Raw genomic sequence first — 13,917 nt, forward strand, 5'->3', positions numbered from 1 at the left:
CCAGCATGTCGCGCCAGCCGCCACAGGCCAGGTAAGGAGCCGAGTCGCCCTCTCCCCCCTCGTCCTGGCTCCTCAGCTGAGCCCCCCCATCACCCTCCTGGGGGAGCAGCCCCCTTGCCAGCCCCCACTGCCCGCCCGGTGCCCGTACTTATTGGCCACAGGAACTGGAAGCCAGCCACCACCCCCTCCCTCCAGGCTTGCACCGGCATTCCAGCTGCAAGCCTGGGAGGGAGGAGGAATGCCGCTCAGCTGAGGGACTGGGGGGAGGGAGGGACTCGGTTCCTTACCTGGCCTGCGGCAGCCAGCGAGACATGCTGGCGCAGGGCGGGGACACTACCCCCTACAGGGCAGGGCGAGGAGCCGGCCGCAGTCCCCCTTCCCCAGCCGATAAACTTTATGTGCCCACTCACGCGGCCCTGAGCTGCTCTCCCCCGCCGCTGCCGGCGTCCGGAGCCCCGCACCTCTTGCTCCAGCGGCTCCTTCCCCACGGGGCAGCGGAACATGCAGCATGTGCCCGGGGCCCGGGGGGGGGAGGGGCAGCAGCCATGGTGTGACCAGCACCTGCAAAACAGCTTTTTTTTTTTTTTGCTCCGCCCTCCCCCCCCCCCCCCTGCGTCCCGATATTTCCTGTCAGTGATCTGGTCACCCTACACCAGCCAGAACACAGGCCGAACACAAGGCCAGTCAGCACCTGAGCCATGTGGGCAGAGAGCTTTCCCTGAGGCTGACTGCAAACACACAGAGTACTGTTTTGGTGGAGCTCTCTGTGTGTGAGATCAGATGCAGTGAGAAACACCCAGAAACAAACAGGAAGGCAAAAGTAAGCACCAGAGACAGCCAGAGATGCGCTTGTAGCCTAACCCTGGGAGAAAGCTAAGTGAAAGAACTTTTTGGTAGAATGCTGGCTGGAAAAAGAGTCTTGAAATACTGAGCAAGGAAACTGTGTCCTGTTGTTTGATTCTTACTTTGTTCAAGGACACAGGATTTTGTACATTCTTTGTAAATAAACAGGATTGCATCAAAGAATATCTGACTGCATCATCAATTTCTCCTCCCAGCTGAAACTGACAAGACCCCAAATTCAGCTAACCACTCAGGTCAAAAAGGCTTATGTGCAGCTGAGGGTTTCTTTAGGTTGGGAGTATTCTAGTTAATCCATACTTGGACGCTAAGTTACTGTACAAACAATCTTCCTTTTACCATGGAATGTGTTATGCTTAGAAAAAAAATCCCACCGTAAACCAGAGAAGATGTTTGACTGGGCAAATATAGCGTGTTACTGTTCCTGCACTGGTGCAGTGGCTCTCAGCTGTCATTCCCATAAGCAGGTGGTGTAAAACAATAGCTCAGCAGTCACATTTTCCGAGCTGTCTATCAGGAAGCCACAGAACCCTCCTCGGTGAGAGACGGTGAAGACTTCGAAATCCCTGCTAGTCTGTGTGTCTAGCTGAGACAAAAGGCCGCACAATGAAGTTCCTCTACACACACCTCCTCTTCTTTTGCTCAGGTAAGCTCATTTGAACAGTTGGTTCATTTTTGGTTTGGTTCATTGCTTAATGTGTTGCCCGCTGCTCTTTGTATATAATGTGAATTGTGTTAATAAAGCTTTATGAACTTGCAAGGATGACATATAAAATTAATAAAATAGTGGCTTCTAAGTGCAAGGATATCAGCTTATTCACATTTGAAGACTAAACGATCGCAGAAATATTCAGATGATTTAATCACGGTATGCACTAAATTCAAAAGTCGAGCTGCTTTCTCCCCTCTACGTTTGTTGCTTTTTTTCTGCCATGTGCCATGTTTTAGCACAGAACAAAAAAGACACTGAAATCTTTGGGGATTTTTAGCAAATATGGCTTGAAATGCAATATACTGTAACAAACATTTTCATTTATTTGTGAGGAATACTGATAAGGAAACTGAATTGATTGGCAGCTGCATGTGTTGTGCTGGGACCTATTAATAATTCCAATTAAACTGTCCCCTAAGAGATTAAGTATTTTATAATCTTAAATATTTTTCACCAAATTAAAAAAAAATGGTTATATTCCTACCAAGCCCTATTAGAATAGAACTGTAGGAAGGATTTTGTTAATTGGATTAATAGAAACCAGTGTAACTCTTGACCTAAATATGACTCTGGGATCATAACATACCGTCTGAAACATGACACCCAATACTGCCCTTCCTGTCAGTGGAAACAGGAGCTGTTTGTCTGCAGCAGAATGTGATGTAAACTTCCGTGTTTTGCCATCCAAGCATCTTAATAGCAAGAGTTGTGTCATTTCAGTGAATCTGATCCATTTGGAGAAAAGTATTTCATATAGTACAAAGCAGCTGAGACCCAGGAGCAGATTAAGGCTGGATCCTCAGATTCCCAGCTCAACTGTCTTAAAGTAAATCAATTTGAAACTAAGAGTGAAATTCTGGCCCCACTGAAGTCAATGGCAACACTCCAATGGACTTCAATGGGCCAGGATTTTGACCTAAGAACCTATTCAAGGGTCTGAGCTCAGAAAAAGGATTTTCAGAAGTGCTAACCTTTGACCTAAATCTGCTCCCACCACCGTCCATTCCTGTTGCAGGACGAAAAGATCACTGGGAGCAAGACAGGCAGCTCTGTGATACTGAGTATAAGGAAACGTGTTGTGCCCTTGTAATACTGCATTAGCCAGGCTGTAGTTTGGTCCCTTGTAGGTAGTGGAATTTAGTTTAATGCTTTCTCAACCCCATGGCACACCCCACCTATTTTCACAAGTGGTTTTATTATGTGCTCTCTGCCAGTGTGAAGAGAATGAACTGACTCATAAAAATACGCTGTGACTGAAAATGTCAAGTTGATAGCAGCTTCTAGAATATATGCAATGTAGCAAAGGGCTTTAGCATTGTATGTTATCCCTTTCCCAGCTGGTGAGGGCTTGGGTTTTCATATTATGCAAAATGTACAAAGGCCATTTTACATACCAACTGTTAGCTTTCTCTGTGACCTGAAGCAGATGTACACAACCACTTTCTGGAGAAAAGATGAAAGTATGTAGGAATAAGACTGCAAGATGACCGTTCCCTTGTGGCTCTCTCAAAATGAAATGGGAACTCACCATAGGGTATGCAACTGATCCAAATAATTTCTAAAGTAGATTTTTTCTGTATGTATCTTTTCACTGAAAGAGTGAGTGAGCAAGATACGAGAAGAGGAAATGGCATGAACATTAAATAAAGATAAAGTGTTAGGTCTGTCTTGTCTGAAGTCACACGAGTCTTTTAATTAAGAGGGAAAGCCTGTTTTCCTTTTCCATGTGGATTTGAAATGACTGACTTGCATGCTGTTTCACTTGAAATTCAGATATAAAATAAGATGAAACTGGATCAGTCAACAGATGTACACAGGGAGCAGATTGCAGGAACATAGCATTAATGTCTTCTTAACCACACAGCCATGCTGGGAATCACTCCCAACAACCCCCAGAATGCAAAGCTTAGGATAAGCTTACATAAATAAAATACAACAACAAGCCACAAGGTGGCACTTCTAGCTAAACATACTAACGCTATTTGTGCATGTTCTTTAAACCTCCAGTGTTATGGGCAAGGACAAGGATGTGGATCCAAGAAAAAAGATGCAAGAAATGCCTGACAATGAGTCTTCAGTTTGCCTAACTACCCAAAAATGCAGGGTGAGATAGGTTTTAGGAGTTTCATGAAGCCTGATTCCAACTTTGATGGTGGGAGTTCTTGATATTTGTTGGTCTCCTGGATGGAACTGTACGTGTTTTGAATGATACTTACTCTTGCAAGCAAATATTACTCAGAATCAGAATAGGTTATCGTCCCTGATGACTATGAAGCAGTCTAAGACATGGTCTGCAAATAAAAAGAGGCAATGAAATAGTAAATAAGCTTTGTTATGGTTAGAGTCCCTCACTAAAATGGCACAAGACTGTACATCAGTAATATTTGCAGGATATCCTTACCAAGATCGCAATATATTCTATCACTGTCTTACTGATGACATATTTGCTGTTCTGTAGCTGGTCTGATCCTGTGCTCTGAACATGAAACTCGTCTAGTTGAAGATTTATTCAAGAACTACAACAGAGTAGTGCGCCCGGTGGAAGATCATCGTGAGGCTGTTGTAGTCACAGTTGGGCTGCAGCTTATTCAGCTTATTAATGTGGTATAGTATGAATGATGATGTTTAACTGTGTTTGTTTATATGAGCTCATCAAACATTTCTTCTGAATAAGCTTTTTCCCTAAACTTTCTGTTTGTTGTTTGAAGGATGAAGTAAATCAGATTGTAACAACCAATGTACGCCTGAAACAGGTAACCTGTGAATTTCATTACTCTTGCTATTCCAAAGCAAACTATTGCCCTGGACCTAATCCGGAATGTGCTATTCTCCGGACATAAATATTACACACACAACATTTTCTGTTCTGGTTTCCTGAAGCAGCTTAGGCAGATGGCAGGGCTGACTGATGATTTCTTTATACAGTCCTAGAACCTGGAAGTTCCATTGAACAACTTGGAGCTCTTGAGAAAAGACACTTTGCATTTGACAAGATGTCCTTCTCTGATATTGTTTCAAACAACAGATTTGTGTTACAGTTATTTTAGATTATTGAGGTAATCATCATGTATGGTTTGAACATATATAAGAAAGCGGAATTGGTAGAAGGACACATACAGTACTTTTGTGCCTATCTACATGTATCAACGGTATGACAATCAGTAGATCTTGGGAATATTAGATTTAGTTCCAGCAATACTGATAACAGGTTTCCACTGGCTAAAATTCTTTTTTTAGCAATGGACAGATGTCAACCTAAAATGGAATCCAGAAGAATATGGTGGGTTGAAAAAAATTCGTATCCCATCTGAGATAATCTGGCGCCCCGATCTTGTTCTTTATAACAAGTAAGTAGTGCTAACAGTACAAAAACTCTGCACAGAGCCTCTTATAACAAAAATTACAGAATCTGAAGTAGAGGAAGGGGACCAATGATCAGCCTGGTGTTTTTTCAATACCTATTTGAACACTTCATATGTGTCTGAATGACTAGCTGAGATGAGCATCATTTGGATTAGTAAATGGAAAAGCTTGAGAGAGAGAGAACGTCTAAAACAGGGTCTGAGACAGTTATAGCAAGTCCAGTGCAGGACAGAAAACCTGTCTATCCTTAGAAGATCAAGACCAAATTCTTGGCACTCACCCCTCCTTATAACCTAATGACAGGGGAGTTACACTTTGGTACTTCAGGTCTGAATTTGACCCATAGGTTTTATATTCAATGAGCCAAATTCTCCACCCAGTTACCTCAGAGCAAACCCTTTACCGAGTATATACCCTTTCCAAGTCTCCTTCAGATAGATACTGTATTGTATGTACGTCAGTTATGCTGTCCTTGTCATTGTTAATTTCTTCTTTCTTTTGCAGTGCAGATGGTGAATTTGCTATTGATCAATTCACCAAAGTTCTTTTAGAACATACAGGCAAGATCACATGGACACCACCAGCAATTTTTAAAAGTTACTGTGAAATTATAGTCACACACTTTCCATTTGACCAGCAGAACTGCAGTATGAAGTTGGGCACTTGGACGTATGATGGTACAGTGGTTGTTATAAATCCGGTATGAAACAACTTTTTAAATGAGAGTACCAGTAGACATTGAATATTTTAACCTGAATTCTTTTTCCCCACGCCTTTTTTTTTTTTTAAGTCTCAGGTTTAAATGTCAATTGTAAACTGCTCTGATTGAAAAATAAACAGGCACTGAATTACTAAAATTATTAATGACTGATGCCAAAATATAGAGTGTACTACCAGCAATATTCAGCACTACAGGATTCCTACAGCTATTCTGCACACATTTAGTGCATAGACTTCATGGTCAACAGCATGGCTAAAACTTAGAGAGTTGGCACAGCTCCATTGACTTCAGTACAGCTATGGTAACTCTTTGTTAGCTGTAGTAGTACTAGGGCTTAGTATTAGGATACAGCCACTAGATTGCACATGTATCTGTAGAGGGTTGACATTCTCACTCCTGGAACAAAGAGTCCCTTAGTCATATACATTGTCTGTCTCTCTTTCTCCCTCTCTCATTTTCTATAACCTTTACCACTGTTGCAGCCAAGTGCCATCTCTAGATCCACTTTATAACTACCCTCTTGGTTTCTAAAATTTTGTGCCCACTTGCTTCATTGACGCCCTATCTGCCTACTCTCCAGCCAATTAACCCCACTTCATCTCTTTGATCCTCTTCAGTCTCCCTGCTTGTTTATTTCTAGGGGCTGATTTTTACCTATGATTTCCTACCTGTCCCGCTTGGAACCACTTCCTTTTTCTATAGATATTTCACTGAAGACTCCCTTTTCTCTTTAACTTGACTGTAGTTGATTCTTTCTGTAAAGCTTTTAGTTGAAATGTGTGTAAAAGGCACAATATTAAAATAAAAGTAACATAGAAAGAAATAACTGGTGGGTTGGTTGGTTTGCTTACAAAGCCAGAAGCACAGGATTATATTAAATTTGGTTTCACTAGGAATCAATGCCAAGTTTTAAGTTATTGGTCAGTAGCTCTAATATTGAGATTTACTATTTATCCTGTCAGGAGAGTGATCGCCCAGATATGAGCAACTTTATGGAGAGTGGCGAATGGGTGATGAAAGATTACCGGAGCTGGAAGCACTTTGTTTACTATGCCTGTTGCCCTGACACCCCATATCTGGATATTACCTACCACTTCCTCATGCAGCGCTTGCCTCTCTACTTCATTGTCAATGTCATCATTCCCTGTCTGCTCTTCTCGTTTTTAACTGGGTTAGTGTTTTATCTGCCCACCGATTCAGGTACGTGCATTTATTACGTTACTGTAATAAGCTCCTGATTCTCAAAGGAAAGAGCAATGACTAACAATTAAGTCAATGAGACCTGTCAGGATCAGGCCCGAAAGTGATGGACACTATAAATCTAGCTGAGGAACAGTTTCAACTCTAAAACTGCTATTATGTAGGCCTGACTCAGCTCCCTTGAAAATCAGTGGTAAATCATCCATTCAGTGTCACTGGGAGCAAGGTTCAGCTGATTGGTTTTGTGCCTTTGAAATTAATATATTGAATATGTTAATAAACAGTCAAATGGTGACACTGGAAACCCTGATATAGCATGTTTGAGTTAGGGGAATTAGTTAGAGTTAGTTTATTTCAGCCATTAGCTTCTCTGATGGCATGAATAACTATATTAAGCAACCCTGGTCTCTTTCTGGCCTGTACTGTGCCTCACTATTAGGTGCTCTCTAATTTGAGAAAAGCACCTATTCACTGCAACCATTTCCTGGTGCTTAATTTGTTTTTAATCCATGCCAGGATTTTGCCCCTTATCCTTGGCTGTTTTTTCCTTCAATTTCCTCTTATGATGGGTCTTAAGAGCTTTTTTTAAAAAAATGCATGCCACTGGACTGAACAGAACAAAATGAATGTTCATTGTATTTTGTAGTTCAGTTTTGTCACCCTTAGTGCTAAATAGCATTGCCAACCCTCCAGGATTGTCCTGGAGTCTCCAGGAATTAAAGATTAATCTTTAATTAAAGATTATTTCATGTGATGAAACCTCCAGGAATACGTCCAACCAAATTGACAACCTTAGTCCTAAAGGAAGTCTCAAATATTGCCTGAGCTCTAAGGCCATGTGCTCTCTTGTGCATTCAATCAGCCCACAGTGAAGCTGCCATTTATCCATAGCTAAAAACAAAGCCACCCAAAGGAACTGAGGAAATCAACCCAAAGGAGCAAGCCCTGATTAGAGGCCGTGTTTACTCATTTAACTCCAGCAGCACATACTCATGCTCATAGCAAGTGAGTTGTCAGTGCCTTCAGCCTGTCCCCAGTCCCAGTTGTGTCCTGGAAAACTCCAACTTGATGCTGGGGGTGGGGGTTGATCCTAATTCGGTCCCTCCACAGCGGCACAAGAACATGAATGACCAGCCAGGTTTGCTGCTTCTTGTAATGCAGAGAGAGAGAAAAGTAGTCCAGATGTATAGGTATACATTCAAATATCCAAAATGTACCAGCAACCAATCACCCATGAAATCACACTCCATTTCTCTCCCTGATTAACACCCTCTGCACTGTATCACATTAATGGCAGTGTTGTTGTTTTGTTCTGCGTGGCAGGTGAGAAGATGACTTTGAGCATTTCTGTTTTGCTGTCTTTGACTGTGTTCCTTCTGGTCATTGTGGAGCTGATTCCTTCTACTTCAAGTGCAGTGCCCTTAATAGGCAAATACATGTTATTTACCATGGTGTTTGTCATAGCGTCAATCATCATTACCGTCATTGTAATCAACACCCACCATCGCTCCCCAAGTACCCATATTATGCCACAGTGGGTGAGGAAGGTGAGGAAGGTTATTTGTGAATTTCTCTGCTTGAGCAGGGCCTTAAATATTTCACTCTGCAGTTTATGTAATAAAAATCTCAGGGTGTTGTGGGGAATTTCCCAATCCAGATAAATCTGAGGGCTCCCTGGCTAGGCTGCAAAATCACTCATTTAAGTAGCAAAATTGCCTGTTGTTGCGTGTCTATCAGAGGGAACACCCAACACCTGGGAGGCAGATGAGGCAAAACAAAGTGGCAGCTGTGGACACAGAGAAGGAAATAGGTAGGTTGCTTATATAGCTCTTTATGGGAACCGACAGATTATCAGGCTGCATGACTCCTAGCCCAGCCAGTGGCCAACTCCATCAGCCAGCTGCCTGCCCAGGTGTTCATTGTGGATCCACAGAGTGGAGCTCAACTGGGTCTCCCATGACAACTCCTCAGCCCATTCCCTACTCTCCTATGAAACAGCATTACTCCAAAGCTATTGGAAGGAAGGGAAATCTCCCTTTCCAGCGTAAATGATGGCCACCAGACCTTACCAAGACCCATGGCAGAGTTGTGGGTATGTCTCCACCTGGGGAACCCAGACCATCCGTGACCACTCCTGCTAGTCTTTCCATCACCCAGCTTGCAGGAACTGGCCTTAAACTATGTAGGCCAGACCTACCACATACTGACCTATACCTTTAAAATTGCTCCAGTCTTGCAGTGGAAATTCTTTTTTTTTTTTAATGGAACTTTTACAAATATTATTCTATCAAATCCCTGCAAGGGTAAGAGCTAGGGTTAGGGAATTTTAAAAGGCCAAGTCTGTACATGCTGTGTGATCAGGAAGAAAAACCTCCACTGATTTAAAGAAGGTTGTGAAAATCTGTGTGTGTGTGTAAGTGAAACAACAGGATAGCCAACAAGAAGAAGGGACAAGCAAAAGCAGGCCAAAGGGATTTCTCTGCAACACTTCTAGACAGTGTGGGCCAGATCCTCATTTGGTGTGTATCAGCATAGCTCTATTGAAGTCAGTGGAGTTACGCCAATTTACGCCAGTTGAGGTTCTGGTCCTGGGTGTTATACTCCAGTTATGTTTGGATCCTGTTAAATCAGTATACATTTTATATGGCAGCAAGAAATTGTTTCCTGAAAATGTGTGAGAGGCTTGTGTATGATTCAGTAAGCCCCAGGGCATCAGCTTTATACAAGACAAGTAAAGTGTGACTAAGGCTTGTGCTGTGACACACTTTCAAACGGAATTTCTAGCAAATCCAGTAGAGGAGATTATTTGGTAGTTAAGAATGTTGCACCTGCTTTTGTTTGTTGTAATGTCACATCAGTAAAACAATCTCCCTAAACTAATGCGATTTCTTTTTTCAGATCTTTATTGACACAATCCCAAATGTTATGTTTTTTTCAACAATGAAACGACCATCCAGGGATAAACAAGAAAAAAGGATTTTTACAGAAGACATTGATATTTCGGAAATCTCTGGAAAACCATGTCCTGCTGCCGTCAACTTCCACTCCCCACTTACCAAAAACCCAGATGTGAAAAGTGCTATAGAGGGAATCAAATACATTGCTGAAACGATGAAATCAGACCAAGAATCCAGTAATGTAAGGCATTTTTTATGTGTGATTCATCCCTTGCTTTTAAAATAAGACACTTTATTTTCTGGGAATAATAAATCTTTCCATTTCTCACAAATACACCCCAAACATAGTTTCTGCTGTATCAAAGAGCCCTGTTCTTCCCTTGATGCAATCAGTAAAGAATGATAAATAAAAGTTACAGATGACAATTGAGTCTTTGAAAAAAATTATGCGCTAAGATTTTCCAAGTGTAGTACATGAACTCAAAGAGGAGTGAGCATGGGTAGTTAGTATGGTTTCAAGGAAATTAACAATATTCCAAAACAGATTCCTAATGTATTTCATGCAGGACATTTTCTTATTATAATAGGCAGTTTGCAGTACACTCAAAGCTGGGAAATAAACCTTAACAAAACTTCATGCTAACAGAAATATTTTTATTTCACCACCTCAGAGATCTTAAATGTGACCTGCAAATGTTAATTCCAATTTTGATAAGCTTTGATTTTGTGGACTCAATGCTCCAAATAATTCCTATAGGAGGGGGACATAATAAGCATCTTTTAGAACACCCTGGCCTTTTCTACTGTATTACCCAAATGAAGGCATTTCCCAGGACAATCTAGCTTTGCCCCTCTTCTATAGAAAGTTAAGTCTATGTGCTAAAACCCTTATTTATAACCCCTGGTTATATACTTCTGTCCTGAGTAGTTTCTAATATTTGGTGGTTAACTTTAATAACGAATACAGCACTTATCGTTTTGAAGGATCCCAGAGACTTCTCAATTATATACAAAGAGCACCATTGAGATGCAGATGTTTCTGGATGGGTGGCAGCAGCAGCTTGAGCTTGGGGCGTGTTAGTGAGAGAATTATTTTGGGCACCCCCAATTTAACTAATTCATTTTGGGCCACAATATGAAAAAAAGTGCAAAATTCTCCCCTGAATGTTTGACTGCAACGGAAATGCTGACTTAGATGAGATCGTTAGAGGTTCAGTCAAATACTCCAGTTTGCATCTGAGTTCATTTTGTGGGTGAAAACTGCACCTGAAAAAAGGGAGGCCTGACCTCCCCTCTTTTGAAGATTTGCACCTCATTTGTAAAGGAGGCTCTTTGAGTCACTGACAGCCTCTTGAAGTGGAGCTCAGCTGTCTGTGTGATCTGTGCATCATTTCTAACATTTACAAAAGGTTTCCAAGGGCAAATTGCAAAACCAAGCTGGGGGTTGTAGCCATTCTGGTGAAATGTAGCACTTATGAAGTACTTGAAAATAGTAAATGATTATCACAGCCCCACTGGGAACTAAGTAAATCTAATAGTCAGTTTTACAGATGGGGAAACTCAGGCAGAAAGGTTGGAAAAGCCTTAAATTACAGAGAGTCATTGTCACAGGCAGGATTAGACTAAGGTTCCTATGTGCCCACTCCCATGCTTGGCACACTACTCTATGCTCACTCACACCGCTTGTCTCCCCACAGAAGTTGCTTAGCAAAAGAGCCAGTTCAGAGCAACTAGCTTGGAGGTCCTTGTTCTGGCAAAGCCAGCTTGGGCACCACTGTCCCCAAAAACTCTGAACTGAGCTTGGCTCCCCACAAAAATTCAGGGGTCTATAGAAAAGGGTGTTGTGTCCCAAAGGTTGCTGGATGAACAAAATGGGGACCATGAATAACCTAAAACCTTTAGGGAAAATGGTAACTGATTTTGAACACTCACAATTGGCATACACTTACTTTTAAGGCTCACTTTGCAGTCTAAAGGGTACTGAGATTGATTTTCAAAAGAGCCTAAGGGATTTAGGAGCACACATTCCATTAAAAGCCAATTGGAAGGCACTTTGAAAATCTTTATTTAAATTAAAACCCAAGCTACTTTTGATATAAGTCCCCACAATCAGGAATAAGCCTGTGGCCAAATGTTTCTAGTGCTCTGAAATGCCCACTTTGGCAGCTGTCAGCACACTGCACAGTGGTGTGTGGGAAGGGGGTGGGTGTTCAAGAGTCTTGGCCGGAAACAGCACAGCAAATTTCTGCTCTTACGAAACGAGCAATATGATCTTTTAACCACTGTTGAACACACACAGGACCTCTGTTCTTAAGGCTGCTGTGAAAAGGAAGGTTGAATCATCCCTTAATTTGAACTTGTGGGTCTGGCTATGGTAGGCATTGCAGACCACTAACTTGTCACTTCAAAGAAAGTGAGTATTTTTCCATAATAATATTAGAAGCCAGAGAGAAGCTTTCCTTTGCACAAGACCGTAATTGCCCACACTTCCATATGCTGCCTTGTAAGGAATATAGTTCTCGGGAGGTTCTAACTGTCTCTTCTTTCTTTCATGTCCAGGCTGCAGAAGAATGGAAGTTTGTTGCAATGGTAATTGATCACCTTCTCCTTGGTATCTTCATGCTGGTTTGCATTATTGGAACATTGGCCGTGTTTGCTGGTCGTCTTATTGAATTAAATCAAGAAGGATGAACATTAAATCTAAAAGGTGTACTACCCCTGGCCAGGGGTAGCATATCTTTGTTTACTTTGTTGGCTTTTATTGAATACATTTCATTGTTCTACCTGTTGTGTTCTTCCCAGCTGTCTGAAGGTTGCACAGCTAAGAATCACTTCCCATGGGGAACAAATAAAGGAAAAAATTAAAATGTTTTCCACACTTGGCATTTCTGAGCCACTTCCTGGTGATGTCTCTTTTGTCAAAAGAAAAAGATCTGTGCCACTGACAATGTGCAAATGGCTGTAAACCAGGTTTTGACCCATTTTAACAATCTTAAAAAACATTAATGTATAAATAGAATGTTTAACTTTGAAACATTTAAGGGCCAGATTATGGGACCAGCTGCAGCCCATGTCAATAAGGTATAACTGATGATAGGATTCTTCACTTCAAGCTTTATCTATGCTTTAGATCAGTATCTAAATTTAGCTTTCAAGCTGGCTTTAAATCTTGGATGTGTGCTTCCTGTATTGGCCATGTCACAAATGACCCTTCCATTAGCAAGAGAGGTGCCACCAGCAGAGGGCTCTAAAATTCCATTGTTAAGTGTGATGTTCAACTACAGGTGACTTTGTGAAAAGTGCTTCTGCCCATGGAAACTCTGCTTGGCTCAGCAAGAAGGGGGCAACTTTCCTTTCAGGTGTTGTAGGTGGAATCCAGCTCAGTACAGGTGATCCACACAAGAACGCCTTGCGGCCAAGTCATCAAGGAGCCACGTGCAGGAAGTTTCACAGGTAGAAGAACTGTGCAGAGGGAATGTGCACCAAGTGTTCATAAAGCAGGTCTCTGTGCCTGTCCCAAACAGCCTGCACAAAGGGAAGCTGTTGGAAGCAGGCCAGGAGCCGGGTCAGTGTTTAAAGTGGTGATTCTAAACCCCTCATGGCATGGCAGCAGGCTGTGGCCACTTTTGGCTGAAATAATGGGTGTGGAGAGACTGCTCATGGGCAGGTGTCATGGATTCCTTCCTTTGCCCCACCACAGAGCTTCCTGAGAAACTAGATGTAGTAAGACCTATTCCTTGGTCCCACATCTCCTGTCCCGCTGCATGCTCACTCCCCTCTTCCAACCTCAGCCTTCTTTCAAAGGGTGTATCTCTACCGCAAGCTGGGGGTGTGATTCCCAGCTCGAGGCGACATACCCGCACTACCACTGATTGACCGAATACATAAAAAATACAGTGTAGCTGGGGCAGTGGGAGGGAAGTATGTACCCGTCCAAGGCCACAGGCACGTACTCAAGGTGGATAGCCCCTCCTATCATATGCACTGCTATGGCTATGTGCTGGTTTTAGCACACTATCTCCATCAGAGCTAGTGTATATTTCCTCTAGCTGGGAATCACCCCCCTAGCTCCAACTGTCAACGGGCTCCAAGATGTAGTCATGTTGAGGGGGTAACTTATGTGAATTTAGCCTCTTTGTGTCTGTGATTTCTCCAGTTAATTC

At 42.3% G+C, this 13,917-nt stretch overlaps 1 protein-coding gene across 1 annotated transcript; it reads left to right on the top strand.

The window, feature by feature from the left end:
- The first annotated feature begins 710 nt into the window (after window positions 1-710).
- CHRNA1 (cholinergic receptor nicotinic alpha 1 subunit) lies at window positions 711-12,639 on the top strand. Its single transcript, XM_054043798.1, has 9 exons — window positions 711-1,507; window positions 4,032-4,177; window positions 4,282-4,326; window positions 4,811-4,920; window positions 5,441-5,636; window positions 6,620-6,857; window positions 8,181-8,404; window positions 9,756-9,995; window positions 12,314-12,639. Exons 1-9 carry the CDS (start codon window positions 1,468-1,470, stop codon window positions 12,443-12,445), a joined length of 1,371 nt encoding a protein of 456 aa, XP_053899773.1. The 5' UTR covers window positions 711-1,467; the 3' UTR covers window positions 12,446-12,639.
- The last annotated feature ends 1,278 nt before the right edge of the window (window positions 12,640-13,917 follow it).

The sequence above is a fragment of the Malaclemys terrapin genome, chromosome 11, assembly GCF_027887155.1.
Source record: "Malaclemys terrapin pileata isolate rMalTer1 chromosome 11, rMalTer1.hap1, whole genome shotgun sequence".
NCBI classification, from domain to species: Eukaryota; Metazoa; Chordata; order Testudines; family Emydidae; genus Malaclemys; species Malaclemys terrapin.